Below are 17119 nucleotides of genomic sequence, written 5' to 3' on the forward strand. Positions count from 1 at the left end.
TCACCACTTTTAAAACGCCGAAACCATCGTTCACACGTATCTTGCGATGGAGCATGTTCACCATAAGCTTCTCGAAGTAATCGGTATGATTCAGCAGCAGTTTTCTTCAAATGAAAACAAAAAATTAATGCTGTCCGCGAATGCTCTTTGTTTGGTATAAATTTCGACATATCGAACACAGCAACACAACACTATGCAAACACTTTTTCAATTTATCACTCGTGTGCGTCTGACACTTGTTGATGGCACTTCAAAATGGCATAACAGTCAAATCTTTATACCACACACTGCATTGATGCGCCATCTGTTTTCTCAAATCCGCATTTCATACTGGTACAATTATTTGAAATTTGGTAAAATTGTTCCAAGTTTTTAGTGTATCGATTTTTTTGGTAGTGAATGTACTATGTATGAGGTAATTTAGACCAGCCGGAGAAGTCGGCATATATGAAGCCGTACTATTTATGAAAAACCTGAATCGAAAAATTCTTTCTTGATTTTGCAACAGATAACGAGATATTAATTTCGAAACATTGCTGAATAAGCGGGTAAAATAGATGTATAAGACAACATTAAGATATATCTTAAAAAATATCTATAAAATATCTCAGAGATATTTCTTAAAGAATTCTTAAAGATATTTTAAAGTTGTCTTATGCGTTAATTTTTGACATTCTGCTTAATGGGTAACTAAAAAAAATGTAAAAAAGCCCATCAGAGCTTACATCAGCTATTTGAATGCACAAATATGCTTTATTTTTCGTATGAATGTAACAAAACAAATAAAATATACGTTTCAACCCTTTAATTCGGGTCCTTATCAATATAAAATATAAATCGAAATTACATTATTAACACAAATTCCAATTGTGAAGCATCATATGTGGGCCAAACAAGTAGATGTTTGAAGACACGCATAAATGAACATAAAAATCACATAAATTGGAACACTACACAGCACTCTGTAATAACAGAACATAGAATCAGTCATCAGTATGATTTTGATTGGGAAAATGTCAAGATTTTAGATGAAGAAAAAGTTCTTAATAAAAGATTGATTTCGGAAGCGATTCATATAAAGCAACAGAAACAGAGATTGAATTTACAGAATGATATTATACGTATTCTTTGGACCTACTATACATGAATTTGTTTACTGAATTGTGATTTGTGATGAAACATTGTTATTACTCTCTTTTGGTCTTAGTTTTATTTTTATTTCAATAACTGCTTGACTTTATTATTTGGACTCTCATTGTATCTCTGACTGCCGACACCACAAGTCCTTTACGTGAAGCCGCGAGAAAATGCTTACATATGAGTGGATATAATAGAAAATTCAGACAAATGATTTTAAAATTCTCTAATTTTCATATTTCTTTTGAATGACTATACAGCAAATCTGACAATTTGATGAGCGATGTAATTCTTAATAGTGACGCAATGCATATAACTTCGGTTTTACTTTATGTAAGTTTTATATTATTATTGTATAATGTAATAACTTTAATAATCATTGGGCTATTCATTACATAGCTAATTTGGCATTTGGATAAAGAAGAACGAACTGATTGTAAGGAATCATCAACTTGGAATTTGCGTTAATTATGTAATTTCGATTTATATTTTATATTGATAAGGACCCGAATTGAAGAGTTGAATGTATATTTTATTTGTTTTGTTACATTCATACGAAAACTAAAGAATTTTTGTGCATTCAAATAGCTGATGTAGGCTCTGATGGGCTTTTTTACATTTTTCACTGATAGATTCTTTCGAGCCTCGTTATATATATTTGTTTAACTAAAAAAAATTATGAAAATTGCAAAATAGTACAGGACTTTTCGATTTAATTTTTCATAAACGGTATGTATATGCTAGCTTCTCCGGTTGGTCATTTTGTATGTATACATACAAAATATACCTACTATATTTGAACTGCGCGCCAATTAATTTTTTCAGACTTAGAAATGCAGCCAAACTACTACAGTAATATCACAATTAAATTTTAATGCTCAATAGGCATTAAAGAGATTTTAACCTTCTGTTAACGACGTTTCACGTTTTAAGGTCTTAATTTACATGTCTAGATTCAAGTCATCCACGTTTTTCACTGGTTCTGTAATTATCACAAATCTCAATGAGAAATATTTTTTTTTCTATTGAAATGTCAGAATGTATAAAATCGAAATATTAAAAACAAAAAGGTTTTGATAATAATTAAAAAAGTTATGTCAAAAAATATTAAAAAACAATTTGTGAAAAAAGTGCAATAATCATTTTTTTTCCAAAAACTTATATGTTTATGATAAAAAAAATACAGATAAAAATAAATAATGTTTTGTAAAGAGGAAATATGAACTTTAAGAAAAAAAATATGTTATATTGATTCATTCCAAAAAGCATTTTTATTCGAATATTCGCACGTGTGAAATGGGGATATTTTTATACATGCTCTGAATGATATTGGAGGTACGTCGGCTATTTTCTTCTTTAAAAATGCAATAAAAATATTTTATATTAAATATATAATAATTTCGACATTATTTACTTATGATTTTATAACTCTGAAAAAATAGAACGATCGATTCATCAAGACGCCTCTCTCACAAGAATGCTTTTTTTGACAAGAACATATGTTTTAATTATAAAAAAACAACACATATGCTTGAATACAGTATTAATAAACAGGCACTTACTAAAAACAAATTTTAATTTTCGGCAAAAATCTATCGAATTTACATTGGATGGGTCCAAGTCAAACTTTTATTGCGCCACAATTAGCATCAAAATAACAACGAAATAATTGCATCATCACGCTCGACAGATAAAGGTTCCAAGTTTTTTTACCCCCTCGCTTCAACTCTGCAATATTAACCGTACAACAACAGCGACCGACTAAAATTTTCACCCGAGTCCAAATGATCCCACTCATGTATTGTAGTTAAGGGTTAATATGCTGGAAATCTGTAAATAAATTTATGTTAAATATATAAAATGTATTTTTCTTGATATTCATTGATAAAATGTTTGATCTATGTCATTTCGACATTATTTAATATTTTATTGTCTCTATAATTTCAAATTAAGACGAAAACATTGCGTTGTTGAGATGTCTAATGAGTTAATATTGTTTATCGACAACGAACTCTAAATATATTATCGCTTATAATTATTGTATTTGGACGACATGTATTTTATATTTTATATTTTATTTTAAAAGCTAAATAAGCAATAGCCCATACTGTTGTTAATACAGATAATTATTAGCATAATATACTGTTTTGATACTGTTTTGTCGTGTATATTGATTATAATTGTACGAATTTAAAATTTTAATTTTTAAAGCAAGATTTCAACATAATATTAATATCGATTCATGAATAGTTGGAAATAGTCCGATGAATGTTGTTTCATTAATTTATATATTAGAATATGTATACAATTATAACAAATGTACAAAAACAGCGTCGATTATTTTAATAAAGTATTATTTGTGTTTTAACAACAGTATGCAAAACTTATTTAACTTTTAAAATCAGTCATCAAAATCACAATATAAAAGTACAATACAATATAAAAACATGTCTAGATCGAAACTTTTGTCGAAACTGAATCGAAATACATGGCTACATATCAATTTCAATTGAAATCCATGAACTGAAACTAAAATTTAAAAAAAGATATCCTATAAAGGCCATATACGTATGCCCATATACGTAGGCAGGAAAAGTTTCTGCAAACAATATGAAAAAAAACATGTAAAATTCGGTAAATGGCTTTATTGTTTTTCGAAGTATTCGCTTTTAAGATCGATACATTTTTGCATACGCTCGAACCAATTTTCGAAGCATTTTTTTCACTCTAAGGCTGTAACAAAAATCAGTGTATGAAATGTTTCAACAGCTGCTTCAGGCGACTCAAATCGCTCACCACGCATCTTATTTTTAATGTTTGGAAACAAAAAGAAGTCATTAGGTGATAAATCAGGTGAATACGGACAATGAGTCATCAATTCGGGATTATTACTGGATAAAAAATCAACGGTTTGACGTGCTGTGTGACAGCTGGCGTTGTCATGATGAAGGATGATGCGACGATTTCGGTTTGTTCTACGCAATTCATTTATGACTTCTAGCAAACAAATTGTTGCATAGCAATCAGTATTTACAGTCCTTCGATCCTTTAAAGCTACGGTTGTCACATGTCCGGTATAACCGAAGAAACAAGCAATCATTTGCTTGGCAGCACTGCGTGAACGAACAACTTTTGTTGGTTTCCGTTTATTTTGAAATACCCAAACAGTGAATTGTTGTTTACTTTCAATCTCATACGAATAGATCCATGTTTTGTCCCCAGTAATGATGTTGTAGACCAAATTTGACCGACTTCGATTGAATTTCTTGAGCATTTCTTTGCTCCATTTAACACGAGCCTGTTTTTGAGCTTCGGTCAAATTGTGTGGGATCCAACGACTGCAAAGTTTCCGTACGCTCAAGTAATCATGCAAAATCGTATTGCTTTCATGTCAATGCCTAAGGATGCCTGAATCTCGCGGTATGTTATATGCCGGTCTCGCTCAATCATTTCACGCACAGCATCAACATTAGTGGCAACTACAGACATGGATGGACGACCTTAACGGAATTCATCATTAAGAAAGATACGTCCACGCTGGAATTCGGCAAACCAATTATAAACAGTCCTATTGGGTGGTGCTTCATCCCCAAAAGCCAAATGAAGTCGATCGATGCATTGTTTCGGAGTTAGATTACATTTGTAATCGTAAAAAATCATTGCCCGAAAATTTTCACGCGAAATTTCCATTTTCTTACAAAATAACTTCTTTTAAAATACTATACAAATAAAACTAGTTGACTTGGGTACAAACTGTCAATTGAATTATAGGTTAAAAACGTCTAATTTTACGGATATGATAGTAGCAGAACGTTGGCGCCACTGGAAGTACTAGATTACAGAAACTTTTCCAGTCTACGTAACATATACTTTTTCTTTATAAATATCATAATTTATTGAAACAATAATTAAATTTCGACCGAAATCAAAACCCGAAATTTCGATTGTGTGCCAATTTTGCCAAAAGAATATAAGTACTTGTTCTTCATAAACATCATAATTGAATTATTAAAATAATAATTATACATATTAGAATTAATATTTATAAAGAAGAGCTATATGGTTTCAGTCGAAACTGACACGTAATGAATGTTCGTTTTCAGTTTCGGTAAAAATTTCGGTCGAATTTTAAAAATGTCGTTTGAATTACAAACGGTAGTGATCTATATCCATAACCACTTTTAGACATTGTACTACATTTTGACTTTTATAGTTGTCTTTTCACAAAAATTCTTTAGATAAATGCAAAAATTGAATTCTAAAACAATGATACAAAAATCATCAAATGTTAAAAAAAGTATATCTAAGTAAAAAAAACTATCAGGGACTAAAGAAAAAATTGCTCTTTACTGAGTTTTTTTAATACAAAATTTCTAGTTTTTTCTGTTATTTGTATTTCTGTATACACATGATCATAATGCGATTGGTCAATTATTTGTTCTCCGTCTGAAATCTCGAATCGATTTTTAGCACCGTTGACACAAGGCTTCTGGATAAGAGCAGAAAGCTGATTTATAATCTTAAGATAGTGTCTTATGATTCAAGTCTTACTAACTTAACTTTCATAATACACAAGAACTATCTTATGACTTATGTCTTAAAGTGTATAAATACGAAGTGCCTTTAAGACATAAGTCATTGTCTTAAGATTATAAGTCAGCTTTTCTGCTACAACCCTAAGCGCCGTGACACATAAAAAAACTTAAGCAATAAAACCAATAAGCTCTATAACATATATATACCGGGTGTCTGAGATCACCCGTACCCCTTTTATCACGGAAACAAAGTATTTTAGAAAAAAATGTTTCAAACAAAAGATATATGGTTTCGAGATGTACATAAGATGGTGTCATTGGTTTGATCTTGAATAGTCGTTTGAAAGTCATATAAAGGTCACGTTGATTTTTCTGAATGGTACACCCTATTTTTCATTGCATATTTTTGTAGCTTATCTCGAGAGCTTTCCAAAACACTAATCAAATATTTTTTTATTAAGAACTTTTTGACGGGTGATATCAGACACCTGCTGTATATATATATATATATATTGTAGATATCTGTACGAAAATGATGTTCATGTCCACTAAGGAGGCCTGACTCGAAGCTTTTTGGTCAGCCGCGGCGTTTCGTCCCACACTACTAAACTTATCAGTAAGGCGATATAGTGTGGGACCTGCCTTAGATGCCTGGAATGAATTTAGATCGATGTTCTATTTAAAGGGAATTTGCGTGGCTGCGGTGCTCACGCGAATCTGAGCGAGTCCCGTTGGACCTCTAGTGGCGAGTCGCCACAATATATATATATATATATCTGGAGCGAGTTTTTCCTATACTAAACTATAGAAAACTGTGGCCCGACGAAGAAAAGAAAGGCAAGCGTCAAGAAAAGAGTCGGAAACACCAATATTAATCATTCTGACTCTTTTCTACTAATGATAGTAAAACAGCATTAACTAGTCAACGAATCCCTGACAATGTAAGCAGTATAAAGTATCAATTTCGCATTAGAGCTAGGATTTAGTTGTACATTTTGGCCGATTTTCAGCTTGGTTTCTGCCCCTCCAACGAGCGCGTTTGAGTGAGTAGGTGCTATGATAGGAGCATATTGGAGCAAGCGACGCGAACAAATCTATAGAGCTCATTAAATAAAACGTAAACAGTAAGCGAATTAGTCAATCGCAGTAAAGACCGTAAAATGATTGTAATGTGAGCAATAGCAAATCCAACACGTTGACCTTACTGCTTACATTTTAGTATTTACTGTTTAAGTTTTTTGTATGTCATGGCCCTTAGACTATCAAAGCAACATATAATATCTCAAAAAATGCATAAGCAAAATGCAAATAGCGTAATTAGTATAAAACTATCTAGACCAATACACATCAAGGATAAAGTCGTCATATTGATTTATGTAATATGTTCAGACATATATTACGTAAATTGAGCCAGACTCCCAGGAAAAAATTTTTCGTATATAATTATATATCATTATATATAAATGATTATATATAAAATATGTCCATATTGGATTATATATAATTATATATAATTATATATACCGATGAGAAAAATGAAAGCTATAAAATTAATTAATCCAGTTTTATTGCTAAAATAAGTATTATTTATTAGCATCATCTTCCAGTATACAATAAAATTAAGATAAAAAAATATTTTCCCTGTGAATTTAAGAATTAATTTCATGATTTCACTACCAAGCGATCACTCATCCTAAGCTGTTCCTCATCTAGTGTTGTTTGACCTCTGTGATCATACGGAAATTGCTATTTCGATGATCCATGAATACTGAATGTTAATGAATGTAAACTGTGACAGATTTATTAGATTTATTTCAGCAGTATTACAGTAATATTGCAATGTTGTATTGTATAAATATCAAAATAGTCCTACTTTTTATAGGATGTTTCCTTAAATTGCTCTCATTTAAAAAATACTGTTTGAACACAATTTTGGCAGACGAAAAAGTTGCTTCTTTTGGCATACAATCATGCTGTGCAATCCGTGTCCGCAAATTCTGAAACACCTTGTATAGTTACGGGGATCGTTAAAAAAGTTTTGAGCTTAACATAGAAACAAATATTTTTTCGGTTAAATTCAGTTTTATTTTTCAATAAAGCCTTCTTTTAAGTTGATACACTTTTCTCTTTGATGTTGTCATTCCTTTAATCCATTCAAATAATAGTTGGCATCTTGCTTCGCAAAATAGGCTTCTACGGATGCGATGACTTGCTCCTTCGATGAAAATCTCTGTTCTCTGAGTCAAATTTTGAGCCTAGGAAATAGAAAATGTCGCTGGGCGTCAGATCTGATGAGTGATCAATCAATTCGAACGGCAATTCGTAAATTTTTGCCATGGTAACCGCGAAGTGTGAGATGGTGCGTTATCTTGATGGAACAGCACTTCCTTCTTCTTCAAATGCCATCATTTTTTTCGCAATTTCTACCTTCAGTTTGTCAATTAATGATGAGTAGTGACCGATGTGAACCTAACGCCCAACTTTATCAAAAATAAAAATTAACACCGTAACGCATTTGTACTTTATTTGTACCTATTTGTATCGATTATTATTTCGTTTGTACTTAAACAGTTAAACAAAAAGTGAAAAATAAAAAATGGCCAGCGTGCAACTTTAAGATTTTTTAATTTTATTTATACCATTCGAAAGAGAATCGTTTGTACCCGTTTGTACCTCTTTTGTTTTTGTTTGTACCTCAAAGGGTTAAAAATACAGCGCTTTTCAATTTTTGCGCAATCGCCATTTGGAAAATTACACATTTTAAAAGATATCGAGATGCGATCAACGACATTCGAAAAAGAATTGTTTGTACCCGTTTGTACCTTTTTTATTTTTGTTTGTACCTCAAAGGGTTCGGAGATATAGTGCTTTTCAATTTTTGCGCACCTCTATATAGCGAATTTAGTTAATTTTTAAGATATCAAAATGAGACCAACGGCATTTGAAAGAGAATCGTTTGTACCCGTTTGTACCTCTCTTAGTTTTGTTTGTAACTCAAAGAGTTTGGAGATACAGCGATTTCAAAATTTCGAAAATGCGCCAGGAGGGAAAGTCGGCCCTCTCCGAACCCTTTGAGATGCAAACGAAAGTAAAAGAGGTACAAATGAATACAAACGATTCTCTTTCGAATGCCGTTGGTCACATTTCGATATCTTTTAAAATGGCCAACTTTCCCTCTTGGTGTCTTTCCGAAATTTTGAAATCACTGTATCTCCGAACTTTTTGATGTATAAACGAAAGTAAAAAAGGTACAAACGAGTACAAATGACTCTTTTTCGAATGCCGCGTTGGTCGCATCTCAATATCTTTTAAAATAGGTAATTCCCCAATATGACGATTGCGCAAAAATTTTAAAGTTGTGCGCTGGCCATTTTTTATTTTTTGTTTAACTGTTTGAAGTACAAACGAAATAATGATCGGTACAAACAGGTACAAAGTATAATACAAACGCGCTACGGTGTTAATTTTTATTTTTGATAAAGTTGGGCTTCAGATTCACGTCGGTTGCGTAGTGCACCTCCGTTATTGTTTTACCCTTTTTAAAATAATCGATGAACACAATTCCATGATTATCCTAAAAAAGTTATCCTAAAACAGTCGCCATTACTTTTTCGACCGATGAAATCGCCTTCGCCTTTATCGGAACAGGTTCATCCTTCGCAATTCATTGTTTTGACTGTTCCTTCGTTTCAGGAGTGAAGTAGTGGATCCAAGTTTCATCAATAGTTATTAATCGATGCGAAAAATCTGATTTATTTCGATCAAAGAGAGTCTTGAAAATGTTCATTCGAATGCTTTTTTGGTTTACAAGCGCGGTGAGTGAGCGCGGTTTGGTGAGCAAGCGCGGTATCTAACGCATGGCTAGCTTACGCATGTCTAATTCTTCAGTCATATATTGACTGAAGAATTCATAATACGTTTTTCCGACATGCTTACAGCCTCTGCTATCTCTCGAATCTTGATTTGGCGGTAATCCAGTACCATTTGAACTTTTTCGATGTTTTTCGGTGGTCACAATTGTTAGTCTGAATGCCCATTATCAGCTGATACGACCAAATTTAAATTCAACTGCCTATCTTTTCACAGTAACAAATGATGGGGCAGAATCCCTGTAAAACAGCGTCCAACTCGGCTTTAAGAAAGTTCTCGCGCTATTTCCTAATCAATAGACAGTTTATTCATAATAATATGTAAAACAATTAAAATAATAGATTACTAACAATATTTTATGTCATTATACATTATTATTGTTTTATTTTACTAAATATTTTCAAAATGACAAAATAAAAGTTGTAAGATACTCATTTAATGTACACACATCGTCCATTTGACATATATTCTAGCTTTTTTCATTGAAGAATGTAAATTTCTTGTAAACTGTACGGGCAATTTAAACGAAACTTTACGAGAACAAACTTAAGTGTTTACTTTATAATTATAACGATTTTTAAATGCAAAAAAATCGTTAAAAAACTATAATTTTTACGGTTTCAGTTTTCTTTACTGATAAAAAAAAACCGAAATTGAAATCGGAACATTTATTTGATATTTTATTAAACCGGAATCGAAACCGAAAAAACCTTTCGGTCCAGGCCCCTGCTTGAAATACAATCTTAAACTGAAGTTGGAACACGTAATATCACAAATTAAATTCACAATTAAAAACTGGTAATTTAATATTATTGATGATAATGATTTTAAAAATAATGTAAAGAATTTTTTACGGAAAAAATATCATTGTAGGAATTCGAACTTGGAACCTCCCTCATTCTCTGTGACGGGCACGTTCATAATTTTGATAGTCTAACGAAATAATTTTTAGATCAGATTTGTATATTTAACTAATTTTGTAGATACTTTAGCAAAATCGTTCTTTCCATGTACTCTCGATAGCAAATCACTATTTATTTCGCGTCGTTTCAGATTTCGGTTTCGCACAGTACCTCTCGAACTCTGAACACAAATTCACGATACGAGGTTCACCTCTCTACATGGCACCGGAAATGCTATTGAAACACAAGTATGACGCTCGTGTCGACCTGTGGAGCGTCGGAGTGATCATGTACGAATGCCTTTTCGGGAAAGCTCCCTATTCCAGCAGTAGCTTTCAAGAACTAGCAGAAAAAATTAAGGACAGTCGACCAATAGAGGTGTGATTCCATTGTTAACCGGGGATTATTCTGAATCATAGTAGGGGTATTTTCTCACCTGAGTGCTCTCCGGGTATCATGTCATCCTTGTCTAACGTACGTAAACATGGGTGGGATAATATCTGAGTGACACTCAGGAATTTGAACTCAGCACAAGATGACGTTTTTACATCCCAGCGGAAAGAAAATGAAACACAATTTTTACAATATCGAACAATTGACAATTTCTTCTTCCATATTTATTTTTTCATTTATTCTTATTTTTTTAGAAAATATTAAATAAATCTATAATGATTCGAAATATTAATAAATTATAGAACAATCAATAATATACAATATCTAGTTAATAATAGTAAATTTTAATTGGGATGTAAAAATCATCCCAGACGTTTGTTTTTACAATAAAAAACTAGATAACTCTTATCGGGTTGAGATTTATTTTATTTATACGTTCTCTATATTTATTTTATTTATACGTTCGGTTTAGCTTTAAACATTTCGATATAACATTAGCAATTCTTTATATTAAATGCACGAATTGTATTAAATTTTGTAATTTTTTTTCGAGTTCAGTAAAGACATTATGACCATATCGCGAGATAAATAATTCAGTGCAAAGATCATCAATACGATGGCGTATAAAAAATGTGCATTAATTCGCGTTAGAGTTCAAACGTGATCGTAAATCACTTATCAGAATTAGTGTTATTCACCGTAGATGCCGAAGGCGGCTCATGTGTCGACGACGTGTAAGGATTTGCTTATGGCTCTGTTGAAGCATAATCCCGCCGATCGGATAACGTACGATGAATTTTTCGCACACGATTTTCTAGACTTGGAACACGCACCTACGAAAGAAAATTATGAGAAGGCAGCCGCATTGGTACACAAAGCCGTTGAAATGGATACCGAGAAAAATGCAAAAGAGGCATTTTATCTTTACTGCGAAGCGCTTAGATATTTCATTCCGATATTGACAGGTAAGATTGTTTCGTATACCGTTAACGTTCGAATACATTTCGATTTAGATTTCTTGAAATTTTTATAAATATTTTATTATATAATCATACATCTATTCAATTAGACGAAAGTGATATAAAACGAAAGGAGGTATTACGACATCGCGTCAACGATTACATAAGAAGAGCAGAAACACTTAAAGTAGCATTTATAGATGAAAACACCGGGAAGCACCTGGTGCCTGAAAATAAAGGGAATGTTTCGTCCCTACAAAGGATACCATCCTTAGAAAAAAGCTCAACATTCTATAACGAATTACGTTTGTATTGTATTGGATCCATAACAAAATGTTTATCTCAAAAAATGTTATCTGAATGCTATTTTTTAGAGGTGCATCGGATCATAAACATACCGGATACCGGATATCGGATATCTGAACAGAATGTAACAACGGATATCCGACCGGATTCAAAGATAGTGTCTTCTAAAAAAAAAGCCTAGAAAGGAAAAGATTGTAATTTTGCAACAATGTATAAGATATTGTAGTATTATGAATATGCATTTATTTCTAGAACATTTGTATGAAAAAAATCAACAATTTTTTTCATGGTATCAATTTTCAACCGGATATATTTTCGGATACGAATGATATCCGACTCTTCGATAGTCGGAAATCATTTTTCGGATATCTTTGGATAGTTAAAAAGTGCTGGATAATACTGGATACTTTCCGGATACTTTCCGATGCATCCCTATTATTTTTCATTATCTACGCTTTAAATTAAAATATTATCGTTTAAAATAGCGCAAAATTTTAAATTATTAGATTATAAAAAGTAACTGTGATGTAACTTGCTTATCAATAGGAGTTCTCAGTAAAAGTACTACAAATATGATGGATGCACTTGAAATAGGAGAAGTTGCTGAGCAATATCTCGCTGAGGGTAACTATGCTCTGGCTTTAGAAAAATTTCAGTCCTGTCTAAGTGTACTTGTACCTCTGTTGGGTAAAGAACCGGCAGGCCGAAGAAGAGATTTGCTACATAAGCAGGTGATTAGATGAATCAGAATATTACACTCTATTGAAGTAAACATATTTTTAAAGTCTTCAGGTGTTATTTATTAATACTTTTTAATTTATTTTCATATTAAACACCCGAACATTTTAAAAATATGTTATTAATATATATATATATATATCCTAAAAAATTTATAAAATAATTTGACAGATGTACTAATAAATAATCGTAATTCTTTTTAAATCTTTTGGATAATTGTATGCATCGATTCTATTGGAAAGTAAATTTGTTATATTGTATCATTTAAAATAGTCTTAATGATTTTATGCCGCTGTCCCTTCAAGGATATCTTGTTGTGTTCCTTTACTATTCAAATTGCAAGCTTGAACAAAAAAAAGTATAATACAAAAAGTATTGTATAATACGAAATATTGTATATTCCATACAATGACACGAGAGTAAAAAGATTCAAGAGGATAATGTGGATTAATTAAACAAAGTGAATTTGTGTGTTGTTAAAATGGAAGCATGAACAACAATTTACCCTGAGAATACGCACGAACATTTGAACACGCGGTTGGTGTTCGTACATGTTACACGAGGCGGCTATTCAAGAGACGCTTACATCTAAAGTCCATCTATCGGAGGGTTGAACTGTTGTTATAATATGCTATTATTTTATCATTTATAAATTAAACTAAAATATAATAATAATATTTATTGAAATTTATAAAAAGTATTTAAAAGATGTCATTGTTATTTTTATTGTTTTGTTGATTCTTTAAATCAATATATATATATATATGTATATATTTGTATACAGTTTTTAATATTTTTGATTGATAGATACAAATTTGGATGAAGGAAGCCGAAAGTACCAAAGGGTTGTTGGCTATCAAGGATATAGATTCCTTACAACGAACATCCGACGAACAATGTGTATTACAATAACAGATGTTTATATAAGTGATATTGTAGAATAATTATTATTTTAGCTGTCAATATTCTCCGCACCATTGTACAAACTTTGCCATTTGTCATTTTGTACCATGCATTAATTAATTAATTAATTAATGTAATAAATAATTTTATATTTACTTATTATTAATTTTAATTATTAATTTAATATTTGCTGTAATATACGAATATTAATTATTATGTCTGTCTACACGACACAAAGGTCAATCCGGGTAACATGGTCGAAACACTTTAGTACTGCAGCGACGTTGCAACATTTGAGGGCCTTATTCCCAAAAAACCACAAAAATGGTTGCTGCAAATGGCTACAATTCTATAATATGGGTGTATCTAAACCTATATTTTTCAAATATTAATCAATTGTAAATATTTACTTTAAGGATCAATTAAAAAATCAATGTTTTCAACAATATACAGCTGGAAGAACTTTCTAGAAGATGAGGGCGCATGCATCGCTTTACGATTTCCGGTATGATCACGTGATCAAATAACGGTCGCGAAGCGCCCCAACATTTCATGGAAAATTCCATTTCTGAGCTGAAAACTTCCCCCTCCTTTTTGTGTATATATATATATATATATATATGTACATCCCCTTCCATCGTTTGCCCCCGCTGCGTTATTCGTTGTTTACAATGCGGAACCCCACCACGTGACTGTCGGCACCTATGTACTTTCTCCCACTCCTTCGAAATTCTCGATCCCCCACCAAGCCAAAATGCAAGACCGGATGTGCGGCAACGTCGCAGTCGTATTAAGTACATAAGACAGAAAAGAGGGGGGACTGAGGGGCGGAAGAGGGAGCAAAAGAGAGGGGAAAAGGGGGAGGTGCGCGGGAGAGACGAGGGGAGAGTATGAGAAAGAACTGGCAACGTGTGCCACATTCAAATCTGATCTGAACGTCCAGTTGGCTTCTTAGCAAAACAGTAGAAAACGCGGAACGGGAGAGAGTCGCGATCGCAGAACGTGTTGCTTCGTGTATGTATGCCTGTCACTATGTCATATCGCGCACCGGCGAAACGAGTCGAGACGCGGTAGTGCGCATCACAGCGACATCGGCGGTGTGTTCCGGCGGGGTGTGATATATATATATATATATACATATACATATATATATATATATATGTGTGTGTATGAAACGTGAGTAAATGTATTGAGACGCGTTCAGTTTCAGACACATTGAGACGTGTTCTTAGGTTGTCTCTCTTTCTCTTTTTCTCCTAGTTTTACACGCTTACTTACTTCGAAGTAGCGAAACTCACGAACGCGTCTTTAGGGGATACCCTTCGCACGTGCTGAATACGACGGCGGCGACTTATTCTTCCGGTTCTTCCTTTGTCATTCACGTACGAATTTTCGCGCGCGCCCGTGCCCGCGCTCTTCGACTCGCAAGCACCCAATTTCATGTAAATGTCCCGGGTGCGCATAGTGGTTACATCACGAATCAGATTCCACACGACGACGTGGAATTATGTGCATGGATGTCCAGTTTAATGAGAAGATGGGCGACAAGAGCACCGACGAGGACGTACAGATCATCGAGGTATTCATCAACAAAGGTAAGTTTGAGGTTAGGTAGATAGCGATGGTAGCGACAACGATTGTTGAATTCTACAAGTTTGAGGAACTTAAACTTTAGTAAGTTTAGTAGCGACAGTGGTACCACCAACGATGGTGACCATAATGGCGGCGGTAATGGCGAAAGATCGCGCGCGTATCTTTATCTCCTTCTCCCCTTTTCTCGGTCACTCTTCACGTGCACGATGCGATCTCTCACCGTTCTTCGTTCCGCATACAGTTGCGATCCCCTTCTACGCACTCCCGTTAACGTTGGTATCCAGAGTCGCGAGCACGTTTTCTGCGAGACGCGCTTTTCACGTGTTACCGGCGAAATGTGGTAGTACCGGTGAAACCATGAGCGTCTGTGTCGTAAGAATGTTGGTGTCAATGACAGTCTACTTAAGCCAGTGACACACGTTTTCTTGCTTGATTGCTTGCGTTCTGGTAAATTATTAGAATTGCATCACGCAACGTTAATTTCTGGTAATTGCACAGTAATAATTTCAGTTTACTAAAATGCAGAGTATTCAAGCAAGAAAACATACATCGTATGCCACTAGTCTTTATAAATGTAAACATCTTTTGATTCGTGCGTCAAATCTCTTACCAAAATTTTGCAGTTTCTAATGCATTCACTCGCGATGTGTTATTTCGGCATGCGCCGAGAAACGCACACGAACGTACCGGCATAAGCACGCACAAACACATGTGGTCTGTTTTCTATTCCTGCACTATACTGTTCTAGAACTCTTTCTCGCTTTAATCAAACATATATCTATCTCGCTTTAAGTTCCAAAAGTGTACACTAGTTTAGCCACAGAAAACAGACCTTCTTGGTCGTACGCGCATGTATATATATTTTTTAGTAAGATTATAGAAAAATTACGAAAAGGAGGGCTTTTATAAAAAGTACATGTCGAACTGTTATTTGATGCATTAAAATTTGATTACTGCTTTTGTAGGACACATCGGATCTATTTTTTATTCCCGCATCAGATTGCAACTTTCTCGCTTTCGCCAAATATCGAACGTATACATATGATGCGTTCCGAGTTTCGCACCATATGTACATGAGAAGCGCATGATGCATCATTTGTCCTTGTTGTTCATCAAATAATAAAAAAAAAGGATAAAATGATACTATCATGCGCTTTATGCGTAAACGCATCCCTACTTTAAGTTCAAAAGTGTACATTATAGTCATATAAAATAGACTTGTCAATACGGACCTAAGTCTTTTCTCTTTTATGGTCTATAATGAGAGTAATATTGTGTAATAAACCATAAAAAGTTACAATTGACCAATTATGGCTATTCTCATATTCGAGTGTGATTGGTCGATTTCTTACGGATTACTACACAATTTTACTTCCATTGTAGACGATCCATTATACAAATTTAAGTATTAGTCCTGAAACATAACAAGTATAGTGAACTTTAAGTTCTAAAATATTGGCCAATTATAATTGAATGAAAATCGAGAGAATAATCGACTAATATTAATTGATTTCTTATCTTAAACCTAAGGCTTATTATACCTATTGTATTTCGAGACTTTGGTCTGGTTTCTTCAATGCAACACGCATTCTACAATAAGCCATTAGTCATTAAATCAGAAGTTAGAAGCTGGAAATTGACCAATCACAGTCATCAATTTTCAACTTCTAACTTCTGATTTATAACTAATGGCTTATTGTAAAATGGCCATAAGATTAATTTCGTTCAACTTGCTGTTTACCTTTTTCTAATTCTTACATTTAAAAAAAAAAAAAAAAAAAAA

General features: G+C 33.1%; 2 protein-coding genes and 1 long non-coding RNA gene across 3 annotated transcripts in view; 2 read left to right on the forward strand and 1 right to left on the reverse strand.

Annotated features, from left to right (window-relative positions):
- The window catches only part of LOC108751842 (serine/threonine-protein kinase ULK3), a 23721-nt gene extending 9910 nt beyond the window's left edge, over positions 1-13811 (forward strand). Inside the window, exons 4-8 of the mRNA XM_018492289.1 lie at positions 10596-10822; positions 11541-11802; positions 11907-12101; positions 12649-12833; positions 13648-13811. Coding sequence (XP_018347791.1) covers positions 10596-10822; positions 11541-11802; positions 11907-12101; positions 12649-12833; positions 13648-13752 — 974 coding nt within the window. The 3' untranslated portion in view covers positions 13753-13811. The remainder of the gene's footprint in view (positions 1-10595; positions 10823-11540; positions 11803-11906; positions 12102-12648; positions 12834-13647) is intronic.
- LOC108751843 overlaps positions 7597-17119 on the reverse strand; it is a 9706-nt gene continuing 183 nt past the window's right edge. The window contains exons 2-3 of the long non-coding RNA XR_001939517.1: positions 10005-10015; positions 7597-7678 (exon numbers count right to left, since the gene is read on the reverse strand). This is a non-coding gene — a long non-coding RNA (uncharacterized LOC108751843). The remainder of the gene's footprint in view (positions 7679-10004; positions 10016-17119) is intronic.
- Positions 14652-17119, forward strand: part of LOC108751841 — a 23022-nt gene continuing 20554 nt past the window's right edge. Inside the window, exon 1 of the mRNA XM_018492286.1 lies at positions 14652-15338. Coding sequence (XP_018347788.1) covers positions 15251-15338 — 88 coding nt within the window. The 5' untranslated portion in view covers positions 14652-15250. The remainder of the gene's footprint in view (positions 15339-17119) is intronic.

The sequence above is a fragment of the Trachymyrmex septentrionalis genome, unplaced genomic scaffold, assembly GCF_001594115.1.
Source record: "Trachymyrmex septentrionalis isolate Tsep2-gDNA-1 unplaced genomic scaffold, Tsep1.0 scaffold52, whole genome shotgun sequence".
NCBI classification, from domain to species: Eukaryota; Metazoa; Arthropoda; class Insecta; order Hymenoptera; family Formicidae; genus Trachymyrmex; species Trachymyrmex septentrionalis.